Source organism: Tinamus guttatus, unplaced genomic scaffold, assembly GCF_059628265.1.
Source record: "Tinamus guttatus ecotype Peru unplaced genomic scaffold, ASM5962826v1 Tinamus_guttatus_pri_ptg000048l, whole genome shotgun sequence".
Classification (NCBI taxonomy): Eukaryota; Metazoa; Chordata; class Aves; order Tinamiformes; family Tinamidae; genus Tinamus; species Tinamus guttatus.
Window position 1 is genome coordinate 12,347,249 of NW_028288582.1, and position 27,961 is coordinate 12,375,209.

The 27,961-nt window shown below is 45.9% G+C and overlaps 1 protein-coding gene across 2 annotated transcripts in view; it reads left to right on the forward strand.

Annotated features, from left to right (window-relative positions):
- The window catches only part of ITPK1 (inositol-tetrakisphosphate 1-kinase), a 461,734-nt gene that overhangs the window by 373,256 nt on the left and 60,517 nt on the right, over positions 1-27,961 (forward strand). The window contains exon 3 of one of the 2 annotated variants that reach the window (XM_088539706.1): positions 19,681-19,806. The exons of the other annotated variant lie outside the window; for it this stretch is intronic. Coding sequence (XP_088395832.1) covers positions 19,681-19,806 — 126 coding nt within the window. The remainder of the gene's footprint in view (positions 1-19,680; positions 19,807-27,961) is intronic. 2 annotated transcript variants of the gene reach the window in all.

Below are 27,961 nucleotides of genomic sequence, written 5' to 3' on the forward strand. Positions count from 1 at the left end.
CGGGCAGCAAATAAAACCAACCAGCTCTGTTTGTACAGGGCGCTTCCCTGCCCTGGCAGCCTGGCGGGGGTCGGAGTGCACGTGCCGCAGAGAACTGCGGATTCGGCACGCACCGAGCGCGGCCGCTGCGCTGAGCACCCCTGCGGAAGGGGGACGCTCCAGTCCTTCAGTGGAACCAACTGGACTTTGGAAAATTCCAGCTGTTAGTAGTCGATACAAGGAAGCACCTGGAACCACAGGGTACATTACAACACGCAACACCCACCAAAATACATTTTCCTTGTAAACAGCTATCACTTACAGCTAATAAACTTGTAATTACCTAGCCATGTACTGCTGCAGGGTAGGCAAGGGTCTGAACACGAACTACAACACTTTTTTTATATTTTTTTTTCTTTACTGGTATATTCTTAGGTACTGCTGTCTCTTGTGCTGTGAATATCGTGCGAGTGCCTTGTCCCCACTTGGTGCAGCTGGAGTTAAGCTCCCTAGGAGCTTACTAGGAGAACTTGGTTGTTAAAAAGGAGCAGCAAGACACTTGTGCAGTTGGCTGAGTTGAGGAGGGGGCTCTGTAGAGGTAGAAGAACCTATGCTGCCTGTTTCTCTGCAGCGTGGGATTCTTTCCCACACTTTCCTGTTGTCCGTGTAATGTTTTCACAAGGGTTGCAGGTGATGGGGCTTGTCTCTTGGAGGGAGTTTACTCTGCAGGCTGGTGTGTTTGCTGCCGGGAAGCCCTTCTGCTCATCAGCCCGCCCGTTTCCTTTATTCTTTTCATCCCGTTAATCCTAGTTAACCTTTTTTAACTCTTCTCACGCTGAGCATTTTTCTCTTTTTTGAGGGCAAACAGCATTCAGAAGTTGCTGCTCTTTTAGCCTACTTTGAGGTTTAGACTGTGCTGCTTCTCAACTCCCTGCCTTTGGGGTTGTTGAGCTGGAAACCCATGGACAGGATTTAGCTCATGGTTATCTTGGTTGTATGGTTGCAAGAGAAGAGTTTCAGAGCAAGTGCCTGGGAGATTTAGATACCTAAATAAGCTCAGCCTGAGCTGGAAAACTGAATCCCCTGTGTTGCCTTGGCCATCTCAGCTATGTTTGGTGTTCCTTGTGGAAACCAAGCCCTTTGCCTCTCCTTTTTGTTTCTGGTCACCATGTTCCTTCCAGCTTTTTCCTGGCAGCCTTGAAAAGTGCAGAAAAGAAATTGTTTTCATTCCATGTCATTAGCAGGGACACCATAAACTGACTTCATGGTGTTTTGGGGGCTATAATTTACCTTATGTAAGCTTGATATGATACCCTCAGAGCTCTTCCTCCTTTTTCTCCCTCCCTTCCCTTTGCGCTTTGGGAAGTCGTTCCCAGTTCAGCTCCCACACCCTGCAGCAGAGAGGTTTCCTGTATTGCTGGTCTGTTTTGCATGGGTGAATGTGTTGCCATAAGGGTGTATTTCTGAGGCACATATACTTCTGCTTTCATTTAGTATATTCTTACAGGAAGATTCATATGCTGTGTGAACTGTGGTAGGAAGCACAAGAACGCAAGGTACCTTATGGAGCATTTGTGTTGTGCAGTGTTAATGTTGTGCAGGATTTAATGTTTTGGCTCCCGTCTTTATTTTTAATACCTTTCCCTAAAAGGTAAGTCTTGCTGTATAGCAGGTTTGGATTACAAAAAAATCTGCTTACCAGCTTTTGGGGTTTTTTTCATCGTATGTTATGAAATGCTTGAGATGTGTTTTTATTGTTCAGAAATTTGCTTTGAGAAGATAATAATCCTGCAATACCTATTCCATCTTAGGGAGACACTGTGTTTTCACAATTGTATCTCCTTTGTTTGAGGATCTGCCACACAAGAATTCCTTGCACCATTTCAGACCGATGGAGGCGAAGCCCTTTGCATGTGGATCCGTTTTCCTCAAGTGCATTTAGCAAAATACGCTGGCAGTTCTTCACATCCTTAATTTTCTTGCTTCTCCCAAAGAACACTTAGTCCTTTCCAGAAAAGCTTCTCAAAGGCCATCTAACTTGCCATGTTTTATTCTTGCCCGTTGCCCTGCACCTCTGCTGGGAGCAGCCCCAGCTGCCACCGGCCTCCGGCAGGGGTGACAAGTGGCTCCTGTGTGTGGGGGCTCCTGCAGACCTGGCAGTGCTGGAATAACGCGGCTTCCCTTTGGACTTCTCCATCTCCTTCCTCCCGCAGGGGTTTTGCTGGTTAGAGACCTGGAGTTACTACAGAGTGAGCCCAATGTGCCGCCCAGTAGCCTGGGCGCGACGCGCTCCGGGCTGCTTTTCCTTCTTTGTGTCGAAGGTTTGGTGGTAACTGTGAGGAGAAATGTGTAGGAAGGCTTAACCGTTTTGAAATCACTTTTTTTTTGAAATCACTTTTCTCTGTAGATAAAATATTGGTGTTGGAAGAAGGAAGTTTTCATTTTGAGCAAGTTGTTGTATTCTGCTTTCTCTCTAGGGTTCTGAAGATGCAAATAAACTTAATCAAACTTCCGTACAAACTGATGGACATTTGTTTCAGAGGAGACTCACCCTTCCTAAAATCAAATTACTTCTCTCTCCTTTCCTGCTCACCCATAACATGTATCTTCAATGTTTGCTTCTTTTGAAGATGTGAACAAGGCTCCATCCAGCCTTGGCTGCTCCGTTACTGCTCGGAGCAGCAACGAGCTTGATGAGACCTTCCCCTGGCAGCCAAAGGCTTCCGTCCCCACGTGCAGCTGTGCAGGGCCTCCTCACGGCCTCGGTGCTGTGAGGAGAACCGCGCGGGCCAGGGGTTTGCACGAGCAGGTCACGCTGGAAACCAACACGCTCCTGTGTCCCGTGAGCCAGGCCCTGCTTGGCAGGAATAGTCACCAGCGATGACATGGCCTAGCGGAGGGTCTCATTACCATGTGGCTGGCTCGTTTTCTTAGGAAATGGCCTCTTGGCCATCGTCCTAGCCATAAATTAGGGAAATTGTTTCCGTGCCAGTGTTTGAAAGGGCATATTAGATCAGCATATTTTAAATATTACTTGAAGGATATGAAAACCTTTATAAACAGCTGAAATAACGTCCGAAAAACAAAGGGCTTCTAAAATGAAGCTCCAGCAATTTTGAAAAGTTTCCTTTGCAGAACTAAAAATGTCATATTGACGAAAGTATGTTAAATATGTTATATATTTTGCTTAAAAGTATGTTATATATTTGCTGTTTCCAGGCTTTTCCATCTTAGGCGAGTGTCTGTTTATGGTTATTGCATAGAGATGAGAAGGTAACTTCGACACTTGTAGAACTGGCTTACACCAGTCAGATGTTTTAAAACATATTTTTTTTCTCACAGATTTTCATTTAATCCCGTTGTATGATTTTAAATTCACGTTTTTGCAGCAGCTTGAGGTCAACTTTGGAAGATACTCTGTGGAGGAGTCAGTCCTGAACAGTGTGCTTCCTCAGAAACTGTTTCCCACCTGAGGGCAGATGAAACAGGAGGTTGTACAACCACTTGGATAGTGCAGGTGACTTACCCAGCCTTGCTGGTTGTTTATCCACCCCAATCAAAGCAGGAAATCGAGTTAGCGTACATCACTGCCGTGCATTTGGGACACAGTGACTGGCTGTGCGTCTAGCTTGTTGCAGAAATAGAGTAAAAGGATTTTGCTAAAAATACAGCCATAACAGCTTACAGGATATTCAAACTGGGCTGAGGGTTGAGAGCCTGGAAAGTATCAAAGACTTGGGATGTGTAATCAAAGAGCCTGTGTATGTGCAAATGTGTAAGCGGGCCTGTGGCGTCCTGCTGCAGTGTGCAAACTCGAAGGAAAATGGGCTAATCCTGTAAATGCAGAGCGAGAGGAGAAAGCCGGCCGGAGTGGCAGGGCCTGGCTGCCTGGTGCACTTACTGAGGAGAGAGCACAGCCCTGCTCGTGCAGGCCCTGCAGCCTGCGGGGAGCCAGCCTGCTAAAGCTTTAACGTGATTACGGAGTGGCAGGACAGAAAACGAGCTCTTCCGAGGTGCACTCGATGGCTTGGAGCCCATTTCACCGTGTTTTAGCTCAAACACGGCAGCTGGACCCATTGCACTTGCAGCGTTTTGCTGAGGGCCCGGAGCTGGTCTGGAGCTCCGCGCTTCGGCGCGTGCCCGTAGATCCTGCAGCGTGTCCTGCTCTCCCACACTTGCGTTTCCGTGGGGCTTGCGCGTTGCAGTTTGCTTCTGGCCGCAGCTTCCCATGCGCTGCCGGCCCCACGCGCTGGGAAGGCTTCTCTGGTCTTGCCTGGAGCCCTCAGTGCTGCCCCCACCACACCACCCTGCTGATGGAGGCAACCGGGGGGGTAACACAAACTTGCAGTTTGTTGCAATGAGCGTGGAAAAGCCACTCTGTTAGTACAACACATGGCTGAAGTTTCCTGACCCAAGCAGATTCCTGATTCGTAGTTCTCCAGCCTCCCCTGCTCCAGCTCCGACCAGCCGATCATTTCCTCCCACTGGCAGACATAGGCAGGAACCATAGGGATAACGTTATCACGGCTCCAAACGGGGCCGGCAGGGTCAGGCTCCTCCATGTTTCCTGCCCATGGACGGCCGGAGCAGGACGGCTCTAGGGCAGCGTGGTGGGCACCCAATGGAAGTGGAGCGAGAGACCGGCTCGGCAGTATCCTCGTCTGCCCGAGGGACAGTGGGACATAAGGATACTTCTGGAAAGGTGCAGAGAAGCAGAGATGGGCTGGAAACTCTGTGTGCTCTTAACCTCTGGTAGCGGCAGGATCAGGAATTGGACAGCTCTTCCTGGGCTGGTTCTGGTAAAAATCTCTGACGTGACGTGTTTGTGCTCGTGATGCGCCACCAACAAAGCTCGGTGGAAAGGAGCTTTGGAAATCACCTTACGGCTCCTGCTGGGAAGCAGTTACCTGGTGTTCATGGCCTCAACGTGTGGGGCAAACCAGGGCACAGGAGCTCTGCCCATTCCCCTGGGGATTTAATCCAGCCTTTCTGTGCGGATGCATTGAACAGGTACCTTACGGCAAAGCGGTAGGAAGAAGTGACCTCTGCTCCCGTTCGCTGAAAATCCTCGCTAAATGTAGCAGTCTTCCCTGGAGTTTTATGTGATAGCCTGTCCTCATGTGAATCTTGCCGTAGCTTAAAATGGAACGATCATGCCTTTTGATTTGAATAGGGGAGGTGTTTGGTTTTTTAGGGGAAATTGCAGGTTGGGATTTGGCCTGAGGGTTTCCAGTGTACATACATTGCACAATCCCTTGCTTAGATTAACAGTTAAGACTAAACTTATAGTTAGGAAGACCATGAAGAATGGGCTTTTGTCATCAAATAGCCTCTTTCTTCCCAAATGTACACATACTTTCTGCATATAAAAGCAGTGCCAGCAAGGACATGTGCTTTGAGTTTGTCCCGCTCCGGCAGCTCCGAGGTGAGTGCCTGTGCTGAGGTGCTTGACCCCTTGCTGTGGGCCAGGCAGGGAAGGGAGCCAGGGCCCGTGTTCCCAGGCAAACAGCTAGTCCTCCAAAGGTGCTTGCAGGGCACCAGCTTGCTGCGTGGGAATGGTGTGACCCCCGCCGCCTCCCAGGCCGGGGGCGCTTCCTCAGGGCACGCAGAGCACTGCGCTGGGGGCAGCGGCCCGGGGGAGACGCGCTGGAGCCACGCGTGAGCTCTGTGCCCACAGGTGGCTCAGGAGGGCAGTACGGGCAGATTTCTTCTATGCCGTGTTGCAAGGAGAAGTTAAGTAGTGCAGAAAAGGAGATGAAGAAAATGGATATGTGTATATAAATCTTATATTTAATGTTTTTATCACGTATGTGTATTATCAGACTTTGAGGAAAAACTCTGACCTTATCTGAGATGCCTCCCAGCTCAGCTGGCCTCTGTGAATGTAGCTTAGTGTGCTTCTGTGGAAGCAGGATGGTTGGGTTAACTCAGGTTCAGTGTTACACCAACGCTTGTGCTTTTCTGTGGAATTTATTTACCTTCCAAATATAAGAATGGAAGCAAACAAGAAGTACACGCTGGACTTGAAATTAGCCAGGTGTTAATGCTTGTGAAAGAACAGCAAATTTCTTGGTTGTGTTGCCTGAATGGTGTGAATACTTCCTCCAGCTAGAGCTCGAAGTCTTTACTCCATCATGAAGCAACCTGGAAGCCTGAGTATCCCGATGTGGTGCAGTGGGAGGTGGAGCACAGGCCTCCGGTGAAGCGTCCAGGTGGGAGGATTTGGGCTCGTGTAGCCCTAGTGTTAGGAGTCTCCATGATGGGGTGGCAGTCAGCTCTGGTGGGCACGGCACAAACGTGTCCGTAGGAAAAAGCATCCCCATCCCACAGAATTTGCGATGTGAGGCGAGGAACACCAGACAGCAGGCACCTATGGAAGGTGAAGGGACGCAACGAGGCAGTGGTGGTTTTCATAATAGACCTAGATGTTTGTCCACTTTGGAAGTGACTTGGTTTATGTCATGTGGCAAAAGCTTGGCAGGCGACACGGCCAAGCAGGAATTGGAAAAAAGGATGTGAAGCTTAATATTGACATAACTTTGTTAAATGTTTACAGAAAGCTTTTCTTTCTGTAGGGCGGATTGTACCAAAGATGCTGGTTGAATTTTAAAACTGTCGGCAATGTGACCCTTGTGGGTGGATGAGACATAGAAGAGGATCAGCTGTGAAGGGTTTTGAAGGTAAACACAGGAGGGCTGGGATGAAAGACAAGGAGGATTCAAGGAATTTGCAAGGTCTGGACTGCAAGGTGCGGAGAGCTTGAGAGAGTTAAGATGGGCCTAGCTGGTAGGCCATGGTCTTCACAGAGACTAAGGAAAGGGTGGAGCTCACAGACAAATGGAGCAAGAGCCAGGGGTTCAGGCATGAACCAGAGGTAGAAGAGAGGAAACTAGGATTAGGAGCACGAGATTGAATTACAGTAAAAACCAGACCTGGGAGAGGAGTGATTGAAATGCCAAAAGAGGCCGCCAAGGATGGAGGAAGCAGGCCCTGGAGTGAGCTGTGTCTGTGGGTCAGCAGGACAGCTCTCCTCTGGGGTGGAGGCAGAGCCCAGGAGCTGAGGGTGAACCTGCGAAGGAGCTTGGAGCTAGCAAAAGAGTGGGCCAGGAGCGGAGGTGAGAGTGAGCGAAGCCTCATCTCAGTGCTGTTAAATCAGAGCAAGAGAGGTGGGAGCTGCCGGGGGTGCTGAGGGCAGGGGGGCAGGCCCGGGAAGGGGGCTGGTGTCAGGGGAGGCCGCGTGTGAGCACGCCTTGAACATGGAGCGCGGTGTCACAGGAAACCTTTGAACACTACCTGGTGTTCCCTCTCATAACAATATAAGCGACACAGGCTCTTCATGTTCTCTAGGTTCTTATATTCGAACTATTTTCCGCTCTTCCTGTATTTATCTGTTAAGATTAGTATGAATAATAAAGAAGATTGGATACATCGTTGCTTGAAAGTATACCGATAGTTTAATATATACCTTTTCTGAAGATGTTTTACTTGTTGTTGTGACAGGAATGCTTGACGTGCCTGTAAACAGAGTTGGTTAAAGGACAAGAACTGCAGTTTTAGCTGTTCTTTCTCTAGTTCATTTAATTATTGCTGCGTTTGCTGTCTTTTTTGAAAGGGAAGTCATTTTCCTGTTCATCTGAGCTTTTCAAACAGTGAAAGGAAAAAGAAAATGGATAGTGAGGGGGGAGAAATGTCACTTTAAAGTCACAACAATCAAATGATAGGCATGGGCCTATCCTAACAGGCCACCTATTCCTGAGTAATAGATTTCTTTTGGTTTTATTGCACACCCCAGAATGCAGATTTATAGCACAGAGTGTCAGTGCTCAAGTACAGCAGCATGAGTATGTCCCCAATAAAAGGTGATGTGCTAAGACACTTTGGCTGGAAGTGGCATCGTTTACGATTACAGTAAATGACTACGATACTTCTTACCAGAAAGTGGGTGGCATTCTAAGAACTTGCATTAGGCCAAGTGCTTCTAATCATAGTTTTCAAGGATCACAACCAATGGGATATACAAGTAAAGGATTTTTCTAGGGCCTTGAGTTTCAGTGTTTTTTTCTCAAGAAGTAGCTACATTCTGTAATCCCTTTTTAAAGCTTGATTGAATTCTTCAGCTTTTATTTTCATGTGAGTTCATATTTCCAGAATGTGGATAATGTAAACTGGGTGCAGCTATTTCAGATGAGCTCTCAGTATTGCCTTGTGCATTAGTTGGACTGTACAAGCTTCATGCAGAAGGCCTGCTCCTGATCCTGGGAAAAGTGGGTGCATCTTTGTCGTAGCCCTGTTGGCATGAGGGAGGGCATCTGCATCCTTTCCTGAGTGTGTGGCAGATTTTTTTTTCTTTGTTATTAATCCAGATATACGCAGCCTTTCATTGTGAATTTAGTCATTCTGTCCCATTTCCAATTCTCCCTTCTCCCAGCAGTATTTCACTTGTGTGGTGCTGTCTGTTGGACTTTTGCATAATGAGTAAGGCCTATCAGTAACGTACTTGTGCTAAGACCACTAAAGAAGATACTAAACGAAATGGTCCCAAGACTGTTGCGTGGGGAATGCCACTCGCGCGCCCCTTGTTTGCTCCTCCTGCGTTCAGTGTGAAGGACGTTGCGGGTTCCCCTGGCATCTCGTTCCCTTCCCGCTCTCGTGCCAGCGGCCTCGTTTTCCTGCACGTATCTGCATCAGGTGCTGGGCTGCGCTCCGGGGGACGGGCTGTCCTTCAGTCGCTTCGTCCGGGCAGTCACCGCTGAGACTGCTCTGGTCTCTCTTCTGCAGACCCATTTCTGATTCCACTGTGGTCTGTTTTACCTCTGCGGATTTAATTACTTTTCAATTATCTTTAGATGTGCTCAAATGCTTGTCTAATATTGGGTCAGATAAGCAGTCTATAGCTATAATTTTCCCCCTACCTCCTACTCCTTCCTAAATATAAGTTACTATTTTTTGATCTTTGGAAAGCATTCCATAATGGATACAGTTATTCAGAACCTTTGTATCACCTTGTTGTGATTTCATATGCCCAATTTTGGTTAATTGTATTGTGTTTTTCAGATCTTTTTAATGTGCATAGTAATGGGAGAAAAACTGCTTCCCCAAACCTAAGCACATTAAATTATTTTGGGTTCCTCTAACATCTGTGCAGCTCAATCAGGCTCCCTTTAGTCAAGCATATTTAGGGTGTAAACTCATATCCTTGAATTGGCATCTAAAGCAGGCTAGATGAGTTTAAAACTTGGAAGTCTTTCTTTATTTCTGTCTGTTTGCAAGGAGAACATAGAACTTGAAGTAAAGTCATCCACTCTTTAAAATTAGATGAAATGAGTTTCATTCCATGAGTTATGGTTTTGACTGTACTCATTGGTATCTCTGCCCATCTGTTTGCCATTTTGCCTTACTTTCGTGGTCAACATTCTTATTCTTGCCGGAAATTGAGGCAAAATATCTGTGTAATTTTGGGATCATTCCTATATTATCTTTAATCTTAAACCCTTACTTGCTGCACAGAGATTCCACTCTTATTCCTCTTGAGATATATTTCACTGTTCAGTATGTCTACAAGAAATGTCAAGCCTTTCTTATGTTCAGATCCTTGAACTTTTCACAGCTCAGCTGTCTTTAATTACTTCCTTTAATCCCAGGATTACAAATTGATAAATTATAGAAAACGCCCAAATTATACTGCAGTTTGTCGAATAATTTAAACCATCGTGGCTTGATCCAGGACTCTTTCTGTTATCACTTTTTAAATTGCTTTTTGTACTAATGTGCATTTGCTTCCCATCTTGTTGGTGCAATGACTAGTGAAGGTGTCAGTGCTCCTGCTCGGAAGTAGCTGGACTGTGCTCGGTATTGGATTTCTGCTCCTGAGTTTAAGTTATTCTCACATAATTATACAGTTCCTCTTTTTTTTTTTTTTTTTTTTTCTTTCTTTCTTTCTTCCTTTTTAATATCTGTCTTTGTATAAATAATCCTGTAGGACTGTCAGATTTCTGCAGGTGGCTGCAAAAGGCTGCAGGACGGCTTCTATCCCCCTTGTTGACAGGGAATTTGGCCCAAACCAGACTCTGTGCCAGCGGTTTCCAGGTGTTTCGCGGCGCCGCTGCTGTGTTAGGAAACACCGCAGCTGAGCTGGGGAAGTGTGTGTGACGCACGGTTGGGCCATGCAGCAGTTGCAAGGACTCTGTCAGACATGGTGGAGAGCAAAAGCACAGAGATCTTGTGGTTCCTGGGAGGCACTGACTTTTGGCTGTTGGCTTCTGTTCTTCCCTTCTCCGTCGCGGCCTGTTCACTGAAGCAACGAGTGGGAACTGTTGCCCTTCTCCTCACACATTAGAGCTGTGATCTCCACCCATCCTCCTCGTCTCTGGGAAGTCACGGGCTAGCTGTTGTTTCTTTGTGGTCATGTTTGTTTTAAACCAGTTTTAAATGCCTTTAAATTAATTACTGGGAGGAATAGTCCCATCATTTTCTCTCACTGGGAACAGTGGTTTCAAGCTGAAGAAATGTTTTCTAATTAAAAGACAATTTCATCTGCCCATAAATAATCACTGAAAGAGGATGCAAGGGATGGATGGAAGCCACCAGCTGCCTCCTCTAGTTTCTGCACACAGGGCACAGAGACATGATACAGAGCAGCCTGAAAACGGCCTCTCTCAGTATAAAGACAGCCTTACCCATTTTCATATCCTCCTTAAGTTAACCAAGGCCTTATAAAGCTCTTGTTTCTATTTGGTCAGTTTGGTGCACTTCTCTTCCTCCTCTATTCTTCAGAGCTGCACAAACATTGCCAGCCACCCAGTATTCATGAGCCAGCACTACAAGGCTGTGTTGGGGTAAGGAGGATATTTTCTTAAGGAAGATGTTCCCTCACTTCCCCTCCAGCCAAAACTAATTAAGACCGCTTCTGGAAAAAGGGAAAAAAACTGTCCACCCAGCTGCTGCGCTCTCTGCATGTGTTTAAACTCAGTAGTATGCAGTAAAGATCCCATAAATTCATCAAACTGATGAGCGGACTGAATTAAATGTGCTCTGGATGCTCCCTGTATCTGCTTACAACTCTGTGTCATCCGCAGCCTCTTCAGGAACGCTCTTGGCTTGCTAGGAGAGGGGCGACGAGGGCGATGAAGGCTGCTCCGTGCCTGCAGCTGGCCTGTCTGCCCGGGGGCAGGGACGTTAGAGGTCCCCACGGAGCAGGGCCGCCCAGCGGGAGCGTCGGCCGGGTCGGGGCTGCCCTTACCGAGCGCGAGCCGGGCGCCGCGTCCGCGTGGCAGCGGCAGCTTCCCGGCGTGCGGCCGCAGCCAGGCTCTCTGGTGCCGCGTGGCTCTCCACGGATCAGCGTTTCGGCCCATCTACTCCCGCTGCCGACGGGAGGGCTGTTTTACAGTGCGTGTTTGCACTGGTCCAAGAGAAACTTCCAGAGGAATATTTGCCCTTCATAACTTTCTCAGTATCAACTAATTTAAGATACGTGTTTGCTTTACTGGCAGATCCTGGCGTAGAGGATGTTTGTGTGATGTTACACCGAGGCACTGAAGCTTCTGCGGACGGGCACACGCTCGCCGCCTCGGGCTGCGGCGCTGCTGAATTTGTATTCTGGGCTAGTCGGAGCGCTCTCCACGGGTGGCTTCTCCCTTCCCCTCTCTCCTCGGTGCCTGCTCTCCTGCGTGGATGATGATAGAGCTGTCGGCTCACTAACTGGGCGAGAGATGACCCAGTTCACTCAAAGACATGTTAGAAATCTCCCTTGCAAAGCTAGTGTCACCCTTCTGCGTCAGCTTTGCCAATTCAAAAGCTTTGAGGTAAAGAAGTGAGCCAGAAATGTTCTGAACCGCTTCATAGTTTTCCCATAACTTCCCCTCCTGAGATTACCTATATAGTCTTTTCATCTGACGTATGTGAACAGCATTTTCTGGCAGTTACAGAAGTCAGTGTAACAAGGCTGTCTCAGCAGCAGGTTACACATACTGTGAATTCTACCCAGGCTCTTGTTTTTCTGTAACTCACTTTCCTTCTTTGGAGTGCTAATCCTCCTGTGTCACACATTTTCTGTTCAACTTTTTTTCCTCCACTAATCTCTGGGTTTGTGCTGCAGCCTTTCCTAATCCACCAGAGCATTTGTGACCTCAGGAGAAACCCTTGGCAGAGGCTTTTTTGGGGGATTTGAGTAACATTGATTATTCTTCCTGCAGTGCTGAAAACCAGCAGTTGCTTTTCAGGCCTGCCATGAACAAGACTGAGTTGCTTAACCACTTGCCTACCAAAATCTGCTGGCTGCAGTTGGGTCCTAAATGGGACGTGAGCTCTTGGTTTAATGTGGTACTCAGAAACAACGGGGCATCTTTGCAAGTTCTGGAAAGTGCTTTATGCAGGTGCCCAAGTATTGTATATAAAAGAAAGAAAGAAGCCAAGCAGAGTTACTTTTTCCTTTCTTTATTTTTTTTCCACTGCTCTATAAATCAAATACAGTAAGTACCGAAGCTCTTTTTTTGGATTAAAAAAAAAACAAAAACAAGAAAACTGCAGAGTTCACTGTGAAGAGCTTCTAGCTACAGCCCAAACATGGGGTTTCTTGGTTGGGTTTCACAGGGTGGAGGGACAGAGATGCTCCGTGGAGGTTTTCGTGGCCGGGCTGGAGGAGTGAGGGTGCAGTGGGAGAGGTTTGTGTGACTTTTCCCAGTGCTGTTTTGCACACTGAGCAAGTGTCACTGAGACTGTCATTGCACTGGTGACAGCAGCACTTGTTGTTTGTTGTTGTGGAAAGACTGCTCGGGAAGCTGGGATGAGACCTTTCCAGCCAGCATCCAGGTGGATTAACTGACTTTAGGACAAGCCTGAAATGCAAGGCTATGTGTTTTGCAGAGTAGTCAGGCAACGATCTGCAAGCCGTGTCCATGTGTGTGTGTGCTGTGCCTCACTTTGGGACATACCCTGCCGCTTGGGATGTATCTCACATCGGAGATTTCGAGCCACCTGTCCCAGCATGGGAAGTCAGCGCTATCCTGATGTTTCCTGTGCCTTTGCTCATGCCCTTGAAACTGCCTTGGGCAGCCTGGCGAGGCTGGTCCTCCTGTGGTGGGAGGGTGGGCCAGCTCCTCAGCTCTTGATTGCCTCAGTTGCTCAACTCCGAGAAGACCTAGGAAGAGCTACAGCATTCTCAAGAGCCATTTCCTCCCTGCTTAGGAAGGAGCTCCTCTCTGACAGCACCGTTTCTGTCGGCGTGGTGATGTTCCCTGCTCTCACCAGGGAGCACTGAGAAGGGAGATCCTCCTCGTGAACTTTGACTCTCTCTGCCCAGCCGTGGAGGGTTGGTTCACGTTCGCCCTTCGCAGTGGGCCAGTGTGGGTGTTTGTGGTGAAGAGAGGTCCACGTTTTCTCTCCATACCCTTTGGCTTCAGCAGCAGCATCAGGCACTAAGTAGTTGAGCTAGTTTTGCATGAGGAGAGTTGGCATAATCTTCTGAGTTACCTACAGAGATGAGGAGCTCTTAAATATTTAAATGCTTTAATATTTACTTGGAATGTGTAAATATTATGGAAGACATGGAAAGCCTACATATTGGTAAAAAATACCTGTGTTTAGTCTACTAGATAACAGAATGTCTTTTCTCATGGTGTTTTAATAAATGTTTTATCACCTTCCAAGGCCTTTACTGTTGAGTCCCTTGTCGCTTGGTGTTTGGGTAGAGCTGCCAGTGGGGTCTGTGGGAATGTTGTCTCAGGAGAGGGACAGAGGCCGCGCCCCAGGGCTTTGTTTGGCAGAAGAGAAGGAGCCAATGTTGCTGCATCCTTCATTTTTCTCTTGATTTCTCAGAAAAGCAGGAGGACTTCAAGTCATCTTATTCTGCAGCTGTTGTTCCAGATTGCCTGTGTGTGTCTCATGTGTGGATAGACATGCCCAGCCATTTTCTTGACTTCTTATGCACCTCTGCCTTTTCAAATACAACCACAGACTCTCCTGTAATTAGACTATCTTGTGTATTTTTCCTTTACTTTTTACAGTATGGCAAAACAGTAAACCTGGCAGTGTTGATTTTTACTGATTCTCTTTTCTCTCCAGCATACGTGAGAAATATTTTTGGAGATTTTTGTCCAGAGGCTATTGAGGGAGAAGCCAACATATACTAATACATCAATTGTCAGTTTTCAGCTCCTTGAAAAACTGGGATTTTTTCAACCTGAAGCTCAGTACTATTTTTTTTCTTTCTTTCTTCCGTTATGACTCGCAAAACACTGGCACTAGGTTTGGGGGGAGGGAGAATTTTAAACACGTTGTTTTAGAAAGCTTTTGATATGAATGTTCTTGATAAAGATATAGAAAGATATTTTAAAAAATCTTGATAAAAAATAATTAAATTACTAAAGACTTTTGGACTGTGATTTGTGGAAACAAATCCCAGAACATTGAAAGGTCCCCACAAGAGGAGAAAGAATCAGACCACTTTTTTTTTTTTTTCTGTTTAGTGGCATTTTACTAACTCTTCTAGTACCCAAGGTAAAGTGAGAGGCTGAGCCCAGGTGGTCCTGGAGATTTAGTCTTTAATCTGCCTACTGAGAAGGCTCAGGAGAAACCTTTGATTTCTGATGGTTTTCTCCTTACCTTTGTTCACTTCGTTTGGTGAAGGGTTCATCAGCTTTCATGCTCTGCAGCAAGACAGACTGTTAAGTAGAGCTCACAGATTCCTGCTTGGCTGGTCCTAAACAGGAGAACAAATAAGTGAAACAATGCAAAACTTATCAGTGAGCATTCTGCTGAGTGGCATTTGCTATCCCCTTCAAGACTGGGAGCAAAATGCTTAAAAGTGATCTTTTTTTTTTTTATCTGAAAATACTTTAAGAGAAAAGTGAGGGAAAATGGAAATTGCCCTCTACCTTGCGTATTCCCCAGGCATGTAGCAATAGACAGATCTTCATTTCAGAGAGCAGAACAGGTTGGCATTAAGACTTCATTTCATGCAAATGATAATCCAAAACTATTTCTGAAGAAGAGCTTTAAAAAAACAAATCCAGCTGAGCCAGATTCTGAAATACAGTGATTATACTGTGTTATACCATGAACTCTGAATAAAATAAAGACAGAACTATTTTTAATCATTTAGATAAATGATTTTTTCCCTAAATCCTACATTTGCAGTTGTTTGGGTTTTTCTGAGAGAACGATTCCAGATTTTTTTTTTTAACTTGGACATAGTTGTATTTTTAAACACGGCTTTCAGAAACGCGTGCGTGTGGGATTGCAGTTGGGACCAAAAGCAGGTCCTGGCTTTCTGCCAGGCATTTGTCCTGTCCCTACAATATAGATGGATTGCCAGCGTTCTGGAGAAAAACAACCCTTAAACTTTAAACAAATTACGTTTGATGGAAATAAACCTTTTTTCTTGTTTTTCCCCTCCCATGTAATGGCTTGGATAATGTGCTGGCTGAGGAGAAAAGAAGGGAAGAGGAGGGCAGAGAGGGAGCTTTGTGGCTCACTCCCGAGGATGCTCTAGGAAGGATGTGGGGACAGCCAGGAGGCTTTTAAGCTTGGAGCACCCTCTAACTCCAGGCCTTCTTTAGAAGGTCAGCAATCCAGTTATAAACGTCCAGGGTGTTCACTACATGGTTTTGTAACACCTAGAAAGGCGTAGGCCTTGCCTGGCCCTCGCTACCAATGGCGTCCTGTGCTCTGCTCTGACAGACGTCCTCGTGCCATTCACCTGGTTTCTGCTGGTAGGTGACAAAGGAGTGAGGCTGATGATGAGTTTTCTCAGAGAGAAGTCTAGGAAGCCTAGGACATGGCCTATTTTGCAGAGAAAACCAACCATAGCCATATCTCAGTGTTTTTCGAATTGGTGCTGATAAATCTTTTCTCTCGCTTCTGTTGCTATGGTGTTAGTTCTGTTCAAAAACAAACCTATGGGTGATCTTGTCAAACGCAGAGACTGTTTGGAGAGGGAGAGAGAGAGAGATGCTGGAGGAGAAAGGAAGTCAAGGGCTCGGATTCCAGCTCCTGGTAAACAGTGAATCAGTGTTTGTCTCCGCAGAGGGGCCGTCGCAGATTTTGCATTGTACTTTCATGGACTTGTGAGTGGCTCCAATATTCTTCTTGAAAAGGCTTCTCCTCTCCTCCCCCAACAAATTTTTCTTTTTTCTTTTTTTTTTCTTTTCTTTTTTTCTCTCCTCAGTATATAAAAGGAAGGTGGAACTCTTCCAAATCCTGCGCGGCTCAGAAATGCTTGCTTTCCCCGGCGCGGCCTACAGCACAGAGGACTTATTCTTACGGTTCGGTCTTCCAGTCCACAGAATCCTGGATCCAGCTGAATGTCTGTGTGCATGGAATGTACCTGCTGCCCTTGCGGAGCGGCCTGGAGCGAGCATCGAGTTTCCTACCACAATAGCTGCTTCGGCAGCTCGTTCCAGTCCTCTCGCTGTAGCTCATGATGCCGTTTTGTCCATGAGGGCGGAAACGGCCAGCTGTTACAGGGGCCCTTTTTAGAGCTTTCTGATCTGCACAGTAGGAGCATTCTCACAAATGTGCTCATTGGGTTTAGCAGATGGAACTACCAAGTAGAAGTTATCTTGCTCAGTTGTCTTATGTTTCTGGAAAACAGCAACACGTGCTCAAGATGCCTGGTTGCGCCTTGAAGACTTGTCTCTATTCCTGGGTCAAGGCTGAAGGGGAGAACTGTTTTCTTCTGAATATTTCCTTGCAGACTGAGCTGCAAGTATAGTGAGAATGCAGAGGAGTAACCAATCTCAGGTAGTTGTTTGCTTCTTACTGTTTTTCAAATGCGAAGTCCTGAAAACAGTTTAATTCACATTTCTGTGCCTCTGAAACTGGGAACTTTTTGAGCCAGCTGAACAGACCTTTTGTGTTGCTGTTTCCTTCCAGCTGTGATAGGCAGCCAAAGAAAAGTCAAGAAAAGCAGTACGATCAACTGAAAATTCCTTAAAAATATTAAGTGTTTTTCTGGAACTTGGTTGCAGAGGTAGAACATCTCCTTTCACGTCCCTAGATCAGCTCCATCTTGGTTCATTTTGTCTTGATTCTGCAGGCACTGAATTTGCGCTTAGCCAGCCCCTTGCTAAGGGCCCGCACTGCTCGTGGAAGTTGCTCAGAGGGCCAGACCTTCTGTGAACCTCCTCCCCCGGCCACAGCTTAGCAGGGTCACCCGTCATTCCCCTTGCAGCATCGTCTGCCTTGTTTGTCTTTCCCCATTACATAATCTTTTGGCATATGGCGACTTTGCTGTGCACTTGGAAGGAGGGCCTCCTCAGAAGAGCTATGAAGTGTTTTCCAGAGGCACTAGAACCTGAGAAGTATTTCTAAGATAACTCTATGACCACAACGTGTAACTGTTAATAGGAGCCTAGAGTATATGTGCAAGTAGGGATAACCTCTGCTGTGAATAATGACATTCTTTCTGCTCCCGTTTGCTTCAGGCCAGTTATTCTGCCTGGGCAAGCCCAGCCCGTATGAGGGTACCTATATGGGCACTGCAGTCAAGCTGCATGGACTGGCTGGGCTAGTGGTTGGAGTATTCTTACAATTCAAGATTTTGTTGGTGCTTGAGCTCCTACCCTCATGTCTCATTGATACTTTCCTTAGGGTACTCCTTAATTCAAAGCAGGGTCATCTGTGTAAAGTTGGGAATTTTGTTGGGCACAAGCTAAGCTAATGAAACTGTGAAGACCAGAGTTTTATTGAAATAGCCCCTCGGCAGCCTGTCTTGCCCTGCGCTCCTCTCTTTCCCCTGCAACGAGGACTAGCAGCAGTGGGAAGGTGTGTGTAACTGAAAGGTCATGTGCTCGTGTTAGTTGGTTGTGTACACATCTGTGGTCCATTTCTAAGGTGTGCCACCAAAGCAACAGATCACACAATCAGTTGAAGAGCATTTGATAGTGTGGCAACCCATGTGCTTAATATTTTGCCATGAGCTGGTTTTGCTCACTATACTGTACAAAATTACAGATTTGGAAAGAGCTTCATAGGATCATTCAAGTTGGAAGGGATCTTGGGAGGTTTGTAATCCAACATTTTAATCATACGGGGTTCAACACGGAATCCAGGCTGAATTGCTTAAGGCTTTGTCCAGTTAGGCCTTGAAAATCTTGAAGAAGGGGGATTCTACAGCCTCTCTGGGAGTCTGTGGTGCAAAGTGACTGTCGTCCTGGTGAAACTTCTTGCAATTATTAACTTTATTTATTTATAATCTCGCTGTTTCAGTTTAGAATCATAGAATCATAGAATCATAGAATGGTTAGGGTTGGAAGGGACCTCTAGAGATCATCTAGTCCAACCCCCCTGCACACGCAGGGTCACCTAGAGCACGTGGCACAGGACTGCGTCCAAGCGGGTTTTGAAGATCTCCAGAGAAGGAGACTCTACAACCTCTCTGGGCAGCCTGTTCCAGTGCTCTGTCACCCTCACTGTTAAGAAATTTTTCCTTAAGTTCCTATGGAATTTTTGATGTTTCAGTTTCCGGCCATTTCCTCTAGTCCTATCAGTGGCCACCACTGAAAAGAGACCATGACCGTCCTCTGCACTCCCTCCCTTGAGGTATTTATATACACTGATTAGATCCACTCTCAGCCTTCTCTTCTCCAGGCTGAACAGGCCCAGCTCCCTCAGCCTCTCCTCATAGGGCAGATGTTCCAGGCCCCTGATCATCCTTGTAGCCCTGCGCTGGACTCTCTCCAGCAGCTCCACATCCCTCTTGTACTGTGGAGCCCAGAACTGGACACAATACTCCAGATGCGGCCTCACCAGGGCTGAGTAGACGGGCAGGATCACCTCCCTCGACCTGCTAGAGACTTGATAGGATGCATCTGTGACTATGACTTGATAGGATGCATCTGAGCCCTCACAGTGCCATCAGCCAGCTCTTAGCACCCTTGTGTGCATCCCTTCGTTTCTGACAGCCTTTTCAGATCCGGATTTCTCAATAGAGGTCTCTGACTCAGTCCTCTGCCTGCACAGGTGGGTGCTCTGCCCCTTCAAGCCTGTCTCTAGACGCAGAGGCAGAGGAGACCTTGTTGATGAAGACTGAGACAACGGCAGTGGTGAATACCCGGGCCTTACCTGTGTCCGCTGTCACTAAATCTCACCCATCCATTTATCAGCAAACCTGCTATTTCCTAGTTTGTTCTTCTGCTGCCATATAGCTGTCCCTACAGCAACTGGCTTTGCCAAGATCCTGGGACGCTGGCTTTTGTGGCACCTGCGTTAACTCGCCTGGCTGCTGTTTTCTGCCGCCGTTCAGGAGAGGGCACAGTAGGTGTTTCTTTTATCAGTGATGTTCATCTCTGGTAGCTCATGCCTTTTGCAAGGATGTGTACGTAAGGGGAAGAAAGCTGAATGAGGGAAATACTGGTTCAGAACAGACAAGAAGTAGGGAAAAACCTCTGGATAAAGGGTGCTTGGAATGGGTCTGTTGCTGTTTAAAGAAGTTAGATGTAACCTGCTTGAGATATTTGTGTAATCTTTTGGTTTTGTTTTGTTTTGTTTGACGGCTAACGAAATGCAGATTCACAGGGCTTGAGTGTGTGGGCTTACAGTAACATGCCAAAATAAGGGTGGTACATAAAGTAAATGGCCTCCATGGGGAGCATCACCTTGTACCGTAGGGAAACAGCCTGATCGAACTGAAACAGCAGGAGCAATGACAGAGCAAGAGCTTGGATTCTCCATGGATTAATATGAGGTTTTTCTCTGTTCCTTCAGCTCGACCTGACCAAACCAATTGAAGAGCAGGGCCCTTTGGATGTGATCATCCATAAACTGACAGATGTCATCCTTGAAGCAGACCAGAATGACAGCCAGTCACTGGAGCTTGTTCACAGGTTCCAGGTAAGTGGTTCTTGGCCCCTTCTCATTTGAGCAGGAAGAGGAGCTAGGTGCAGCAAGATCAGTATCCTCTCTGGCATTTGAAACGAGTTCTGTGGCATAGTGCTGCTCTGCAGCTGAGAGCTCTAGCAAAATAGTTGGTTAGTCTGAGATGGACTTGCACCTTTGTATGGGTTTTGCACTCTGCTGGTAAGCTAGAGGGTAGTTAGTTTGCCCTCCATCCTTGCTCTGCTGTCGTTTTGACTGCAGCAGTGCTACCCACGAAGACTCCCCTTGCATTTCTCCACAGCAGAAGCTACTAAATTAACCTGGCCCAGTCCCACTTAGTCTTCCCCATCCTTGGAGTGCTGCTTTCTGCAGTGTCAAGGCTGCTGGGAATTTTTCTGTCCTCTACTCCTAAGAATCCTGTTCTGTTTTTTTTCCCCTCAAGTTTACACTCTAGGTCAGGAATCACGCCAAGGGCTTAGTGATGCACACAGCTGTTTTTCTGAAGGATTCCTATCAGTTGCCCGAATACTGAAGCACTCACCCTTTTAGGTGGTGGTGTTTATAGGGGGTGGTTTTGATCAAAGGCATATCAGTTTTGTTCTCTTCTTTCAATAAGAAGCAAAATTGTATAAAATATTTCCATACTTTAGTGAAATATGCTGACATCAGGTGGAAAAACCTCTCATAAATTGTGCAGCTTTGACAAGTTTGCTTTCTCAGGAAATAACATTCTATTTGCTGTACTTAATATTGTGCCACTAGTAGCACAGAAAATATTTTACTTAATGGAGAAAATATTCTCTGTGCTCCAGTTACAAAACTTTTTTGTGTCCTCCCACCTATGCATTATTCAAGCCTGCACAGGAGACAAAAGATTTGCCTTGTGGGTCTGGCCCTCTGGTGCCCGTTCTCTAAATAGTAGGTGACTACTGATCACTAAGTCGTGCAGCATCCACTACCCACAGCCCTTGAAACTTGGAAGTGACTGAAGAAACTAGACAGACCGCAATGGATTTCAGGGGCTTGGGACTCAAACTTTTTCAGAATTTCAACCGTTAAATAATTTGCCTTCACAGTACGCTCGTCCTATAGATGGGAAAAACTGAGAATCAAAGAGGGGAAAGGACACCCGTATGGAGCTGGTCAGAGCCGACTAAACCTCGGGGAGGCCTGGCCACCACTCCTGGCCGTGCTTGGTGCGTTCCTGCAGGCCGTGTTTGATGATACACAGCGATAACAACCGCTAGCAGCAGGGAGGCTGGCTGCTCCCGCGGCCCCCGGGGAATGTGCTGATGGGGAGCCTCTGCGGGCAGCTCCCAACGACTAGTGTGTGGCATCCGAAACCTGCTTCTGTCATTCCTTCAGTGGAGCTCCAATAGTTCGAATAGAAGAACAGCTTCACTGAGCCCATTGTATTCAATAGCCTAAGGTGATACAGTTTTAGTTTTTCAGGTCTCTTAAGGTCCGGAGAAAATGGTAGTAAGTACAGAGGAGGCATTTGCTAAAAAGTCACGATGAGCCCATATCTTGCTGTTATGTTTTCTACCTTTGTTACCATTTAAATAATTTAATCCTTTGGTTTTTTGCATGGATGAAATCTGGAAGCTTTTTTTTTTTTTAAAAAAAAGTTAGAAAATGTCTGTGAGAATGATGCTTTTTTATTGAATGAGCATGTACAATAGATTGGGGGTTGAGAAAGATACATTATATGTATTCTTTAATTTAGTGACTTGTTCTCTGTCTTTTTTGATATTGCATAGAACAGAAGAATTATAACTTGATTAGAAATGCAAGGACCTAATAAATGATTATTAAAACCAGTTTCTGATATTGGGCATGCGATAACCCACCAAGCGAACACCTCCTCTGTCAACAAGAAACAAATACACCCAAAATTTCTTCTAAAATTGTCAGATTCTTCAAAACCATGTATGTTGTAATAGCTTATTTCAAATAATAACTACAGTCATAATTTCTTTTAACCACAGAATATTTGAAATGAAATTACTTTTTAAACCGTTAGAAATCATAAATGTTTAGTACAGGTCAAACTTGCATAGATAATAGAACATGATATTAGGAAGCATATGTGGGGATGCCCTTTCCATTTTCTAAGTGCTTATGGGGAAGAAAGTACTTTATTATAGTACAGTTTGCATTTTTTTCAGAGTGCGAAATATAATTGAGTTTCAGCACACAAATGCTAACTGCAGAGATCTCAAATACCCTTTTTTTTTTCCCCAAAAAGAGAGGGAGGGGGACTGGAGTTCTTGTTTAAAAGGATGGCAAAACTCCCAGAAATCATAAATTTCTATGTGGGTCATCAAATTCATTTGCTGCTGTCCTGGGTGGTGGCATCAATTTCACCACCTTCATCTCTTGATCACAATATTTAAGCTTTCTTTGGCACTTCAGTCCCACCAGCTCCTCCCTTGGTGCTGTTCACTGCAGCTATGGGAATGCCCTCTGGAAGTCCATAAACCTCAATTCTGGATTGAAGTTAAATTGCTGCTTGGTTCAGGTGTATTTTTAATGGCTGTTTGCTGTCACACTTGAACACAAATCAAAAAATGTTGCAGACTCCTGATTAGAGGGGTGCTCCAACGTGGACAGTGTTGCAGCTTTTGCTCTTGCTGACAAATCTCGCTTGAGCTGCCGCATCTCAGAGCAGCTGAGGAATTGCCCTGTGCCCTGTGGGCTGCACGTGGTGTATCCGGCCCCGGGAGCCTCTCGGTGGCCAAGGGGAGCCCCGGGCGAAGCTGGCGCGTCCGCGTCGCCCCTTGCCCCAGTCAGGACGTGGTGCCCGTGTCCCGCCGGGCGGCGCGGAGCTGCTCTCGCGTGTCGCAGGCTAGTTCATTCCTTCTTTAGGAAAACAGTGGAGCTACTGGTTATGAACAGTCTTAAATCATTGCCTTAAGAAATGCTAATAAGAAAACTCATACCATCCTAAAATCCTATTGTGTCTCCTATTCAAGTACAGCCTTGTGTGCAGGTTCAACAATTCAGACTTGCCTCTCCCTCCTCTCCCATTAGAATAATAAATCAAGAGTGTCGTCGTATTCAAGGTGACCCAGGTTAAAGAGGGCACAGTTGTTTATTCCTCTGCTTTGCCGTTTCATACCACTCTGCTGCAGCTCTTGCTACCTTTGTTAATGTTGGAAGTCAGAGATCTTTCTTTTTAGTGGCCTACAGAAGGAAATCACTCAAAAACATTCCCTTAGCATCTGGGGCAAGCGAATTTTAATGCTAGCTAAAGTTTCCTGTCCCAGGTCTTCTCTCCCATGCTCTTTTCCAAGTTAACATCATCTCTTCTCTTTCATGTTCCTATTTTTTTTTTGTTAGCAAAAAAATCTTAATCTCAAGCGGCAGCTAAAGTAATGACTGGCCATGGGTTTGGGCTGGGGGTCGTGCTTCTTGCAACGTGTTGACTTATGTGTAGATATGAGAGCAGACATTGATCTCGGCGGGTTCTGGAGAGCACTGTCAGAGGCACGTACAGCTCGATACAGGATGTCAAATGCTTTCTGCAGGGTTTACATAGTGATAAAGTGACTTAAAAGTCCATGTAGCTCATGAGCATTCTGTTTCCTGGGGTATTTTTGCAGACCTGTCTGTTGCCTTCTAAGAATAACAGAAAACAAATGGGAGGCAGGTAGAGCTAGTACAGATTTAGCTTGTAGTAAAACAAAACAGAACTAACTAAGCCAAAGATGAGATAATAAAGCTGGAATTCAGTTCTCAGCTCTGTTTGTGTTTCTGTTGCTGTTGAATGCTCATGTCTTTCTGTTCCTCAGCTCCCTGTCTCCATTTAATAAAGGTGTCTTTCTTAATAAAGGACTTAATCGTTTCCCATAAATATCAGAATTGAAGAGGTGCTTTGATTCTTACAAAGCTAATTTGCAGTAGGTTGGTGGCAAATCTGAGGTCGTTTACTCTGCTAGTACTGTCCAGCTGGATCGTGTGCTGCCTGCTGTAGGAGGTAATGGTGTTGCTCCCACAGCTGATACCTGTGCAACCTGTGAGCCAGAGAATTCTTTAATTGCCTGAGGGTTTGTTAATCAGTAAGCAAGGGTAACATTAGCAAACCCCTGTCTGCGGCAGTGCATTCTTGGTGTTTTTCTTCTGGATCTCAGGTAGGAGAGACAGGTGGAATTGAGGATAAGCATCTCAGCAAATCAGATGGAGAAGGAATAGCTCCCTGTCTCCTGGCTTGATTGGTAAATGCAATTGAACTGACTGCTTTGGTCTGAGAAGAAAATTAATTGGGTAAAGAACACTCTATGGACACCGAGTATTAACTTGCCCTGGCATCTTCTGTGCAGAGGACAAACAGTCAATAGCGAATAGATTGTGATTTGAGGACTTCTCTAAATTTTCATGTTCATTTCATATCACAGGTGACGGTAGTTTTAGTCTCTTGACAGAGAGAATGTTTTTGAACTGTTGAACGTTTTTGCCTAGTTCCGATTTACAGCCGCCCAGCTCAGCACAGCAAGCTTTGGCCAGACGTGCTCTAGAAAGTCTGTTTCAGGGCTGCACTAAAAAACTTGTCTATTTTTTCTTGCGAAATGCTTGGATCCAGCTGGCTAGTGCCTTCAAGGCCTTCATTTTACTAATATTAAATTTAACCGCGAATGAAAATAATAAAAAGGCCAAGAATGTTAGAGGAGAACTTGATGTTCTTTCTTTTCTTTCTGTCCTTTCCTTCCCTGATGTTGGTTGTTCAGTAAATACTTTATTGTTTAATATAGCTATTCTTTTTGAGGATTATGTCATCTTCTTGCAAAGTGCAACATAATGCATGGAGCACCAGAAGGGGCTTCCATGACGTGGTTCAGCATTTCCATCCTCAAGTATTTCTTTTTTTTTTTTTCCCCAAAAGTTGTAAATTAGAGAAAATGGCAGTAATTTCCTTTTGAGGTTCTTTCAAGGTTAATAGGAAGAACTCTTTATGGCAGCAAAGAACGACTGTCATAGGAAAATAAACCTGGGTGTTTTGTTTCTGATTGGAGCTCTGATACGAAGTTGTAGCTGTGATTACATCTCATTACAGAGCAGGTTACAGCAGTCTCTCTGATACCTGACGAAATCCTTTGTCTTCACAAAGGCACCTTCCAGAATGACAGAAGATCTTATTCTAGTTGAGACAGCAGAGACAAGAATGTGAGCACGTTTCTGAATGCTACCCTGTTCCCAGTGAAACAGGGCTGCCGTCGGGGTACGCGGAGCGGCCGAGCCGGGCGTAGCAGCTTGTCACTGCATGCAGGAAGCTTACACTGATGGGCTGGTACACGGCCAGCCACGAGCTGCCACAGCAGGGGCCTGTCCTAGCCCCTAGCTGCTGTCCTAGCAATGCTGAACGCACACCCGGCTGCTTGCACGTCGCATCGCTGCGGGTGCACCACACGTCACTGCCTTGCTCTGCTATATTGCTTTTGGTTAGGGCTATAGAGAATGTTGGAAAATTAGATGAGATGTATCTTCCCTAGAAGAAATAATTTGTAATAATCCACTTGCTTTGCTTTGTTTGATTTTTATTTTTGACTAAAATCCATGAGCAGCTTGGAAGAGAGACAGCCTTGCAAAAGAGCCACTTGTATGTGACCTCGCATAAGCGCTGTGGTATTTCTGGCACCTGCAAGCAAGTGGAAATAGTTTGATTCCCTTCTTGTTTATTAAATTGACCTAAAAAATTCTGACGATCTTGAACAGGCCAGGCAGTCGAAAATTTGTGATGCTAATTTTCCTACTATTGGATATAAATGTAACAGCAAGGCAAGACCTGGCACCTGTTTTACTGTTGTCTCAGTAGAACTGTCTTCCAGGAAGCAGAGTGCAAGGCATCCGTGATTGCAGGACGAGGAGCAATCTGCCAAGCTACATTTATAACCTTTGGAAAAAATATTTTTTAGAACTGTATTGTGGAGGCCTAGATCATCTCCCGCGAGAGCCGAGCAGGAAACTGGTTTCCCAGTTACATGGGTCCGTGTGCCAGCGCTCCAGAGTCTGTGAGAACCTGCGCCAGGGTCTGCTGCAGATACCAGTGGATTGGGAAGCCCCTCAGCATGCCCTTCTCTCCTGCTGTTTGGCTGTTCTCAATCGCCTTGTAAAACATACGTGTTCAAGGCTGACAATGGCGAGGAGGGGCTGCCTGCTGCTCGGGGGCTTTTAGCTGCAGATGACCCTCAGGGCTCAGCTTTGAGGTCTTCACGCTGCTCGGCTGGCTGGACTGCAGCTGCACAGGAGAGGAGTGGCAGGAGCAGGTTGTTTTCTGTTGCATTAAACAATGGCTGCCCAGTGATCCCATCCAAAGGCAAAATCATCACACCCCACATCTTGCGAAGTGATCCGGTAAAGTCGAGAAAACTTTCTATTTGGTTTGTAGGATGCTTATTTGAGGAGGGCAGAGACAATAATTTGCCTCCCCTCCTACCCAGAGTAGTGCTAGGCTAGGCTGATTGAACATAGCTAGCTGCTGTCTAATAAAAACTGCTGCAGTTCTTGGATGCTTCTTGACCAGAGGAACATACAATCACTAGGGTTGGAAGGGACCTTTGGAGATTATCCAGTCCAACCCCCTGCACACACAGGGTCAAGCATGAAGGGCAGTCGGGGAAGGCACAGGCCCCAAGGGCCGCTTGCACTTGCTGATGCTTCAATTCCTGCCTTGAAAGAGAGAGAAATGGCCTGTAGCACTGTTGGGCAGGGCTGCCCCAGCTCCTGCCTTCCAGACATAGGTCATGGCAGTGAAAAGTGAGTATGTCTCTGTTTTAACATGCCTAGAACACTGACTGGAGGAATTTGTTATGCTCCCATAGAACAAGACAGGGTCTGCACAGCTGCCTGTCATAGCTGTGCAGAGGCTGGAGTAGCTGTCTTCACTGCAGCTTCCTATGAGTCTGTTCCATTCAGAATGATGGCTCAGGTGATGGAAAATCAATAGGGTTATTAATTTGCCTTTCATAAGGTTTTGTGCAAAGGTTCTCTTTGCATTAGCCTTCTTGAAAAGACGGATAACAAGCTATTTTTATGCCAGGCATCTGCTATCGGATTGATGTAAATTTAAAATGTTTACTACTTTTTCCTCACCACCGTATTTCTTCCTGTTGGCCCTCCTACTCTGAGGGTTTCCAGGAAGGGCTCTTCTATTCCTGCTCCATAAGCTTCCTTAGAAGGATTTGGGGCCAGGAGAAGGGAAAGCTAGCGGGATGTTTTGGAAGGAAAGAGTTAGGGGTTGGAAAGGGAAGGGTGCGTTGTTCCTGCTGCAGTAATTGCTTTCATCGGAAGTCCTGGCTTCAAGAAGGTGATACATGCCCTTGGAGACTACGCAAGTGCAAAAGACACATTTCCAACTTCTTTTCAGATATTTTGCTGAAACAGAGCAAGAGAAAAATCAAAGGAAGCTATCGAAGCTAAACGATCTTTTTCTTGGATGCGCAGGATGGAACACAAAGCTGAAATGGTCTGTTCATGCTTGGATTCACGGGCCAGTATCTGTGTTTTTCCCATCTGAAAAACAATTTTTTCATATGGTAGTGTTGGAAGAGCCTCACAAGCAGGCAAAATTAACTAAAAGCCCACCCATCAAGTGCTAACTGATAAATAGCTTCCTATGGGCAGGTATTTGCAAGACCAAATTTGATGACTCTTGAAGGAAAAGCAGGGAAGTCAGGTATTCAGAAAGATGCTTTCATATGCCAGAGTAAACAAAAAAATAAGAGAGAAATTCCTCCCCCCTCCCTTGCAGGAATCTTTCAGGTTAAAGGGATGAGTGAATGTGAGATCAGTGTGTGTTCAAAATCCAGCTTGCCTGTGCTTTTTCTTTTGGAAAACGTTCATCAAAAAGAGCATCTACATCCAAGAAAAGCAAAAGCAATTTAGGTATTTTTGAATCTGATGCAGACTTCATCTGTGTCTTTAGACAAGTTTGTGCATCTCTTTACATCTGTTTTTCCCCTTGAAAAATATTGGTGTGCTGTTAGAAACAGCCATCATCATGTTTTTAAACACAGGAAAATGTACATACACACAGTTACTGTTATATTTGCTAACATTTTTGCATGGAACTTCTGTTTAATATTAAACGAAAGATCATGGAAGTTTTATTACTTAGTAATAAAATCAAGTCAGTGAGTCATTCAGTATCTCTTATCATCTATTGCCCTAATAT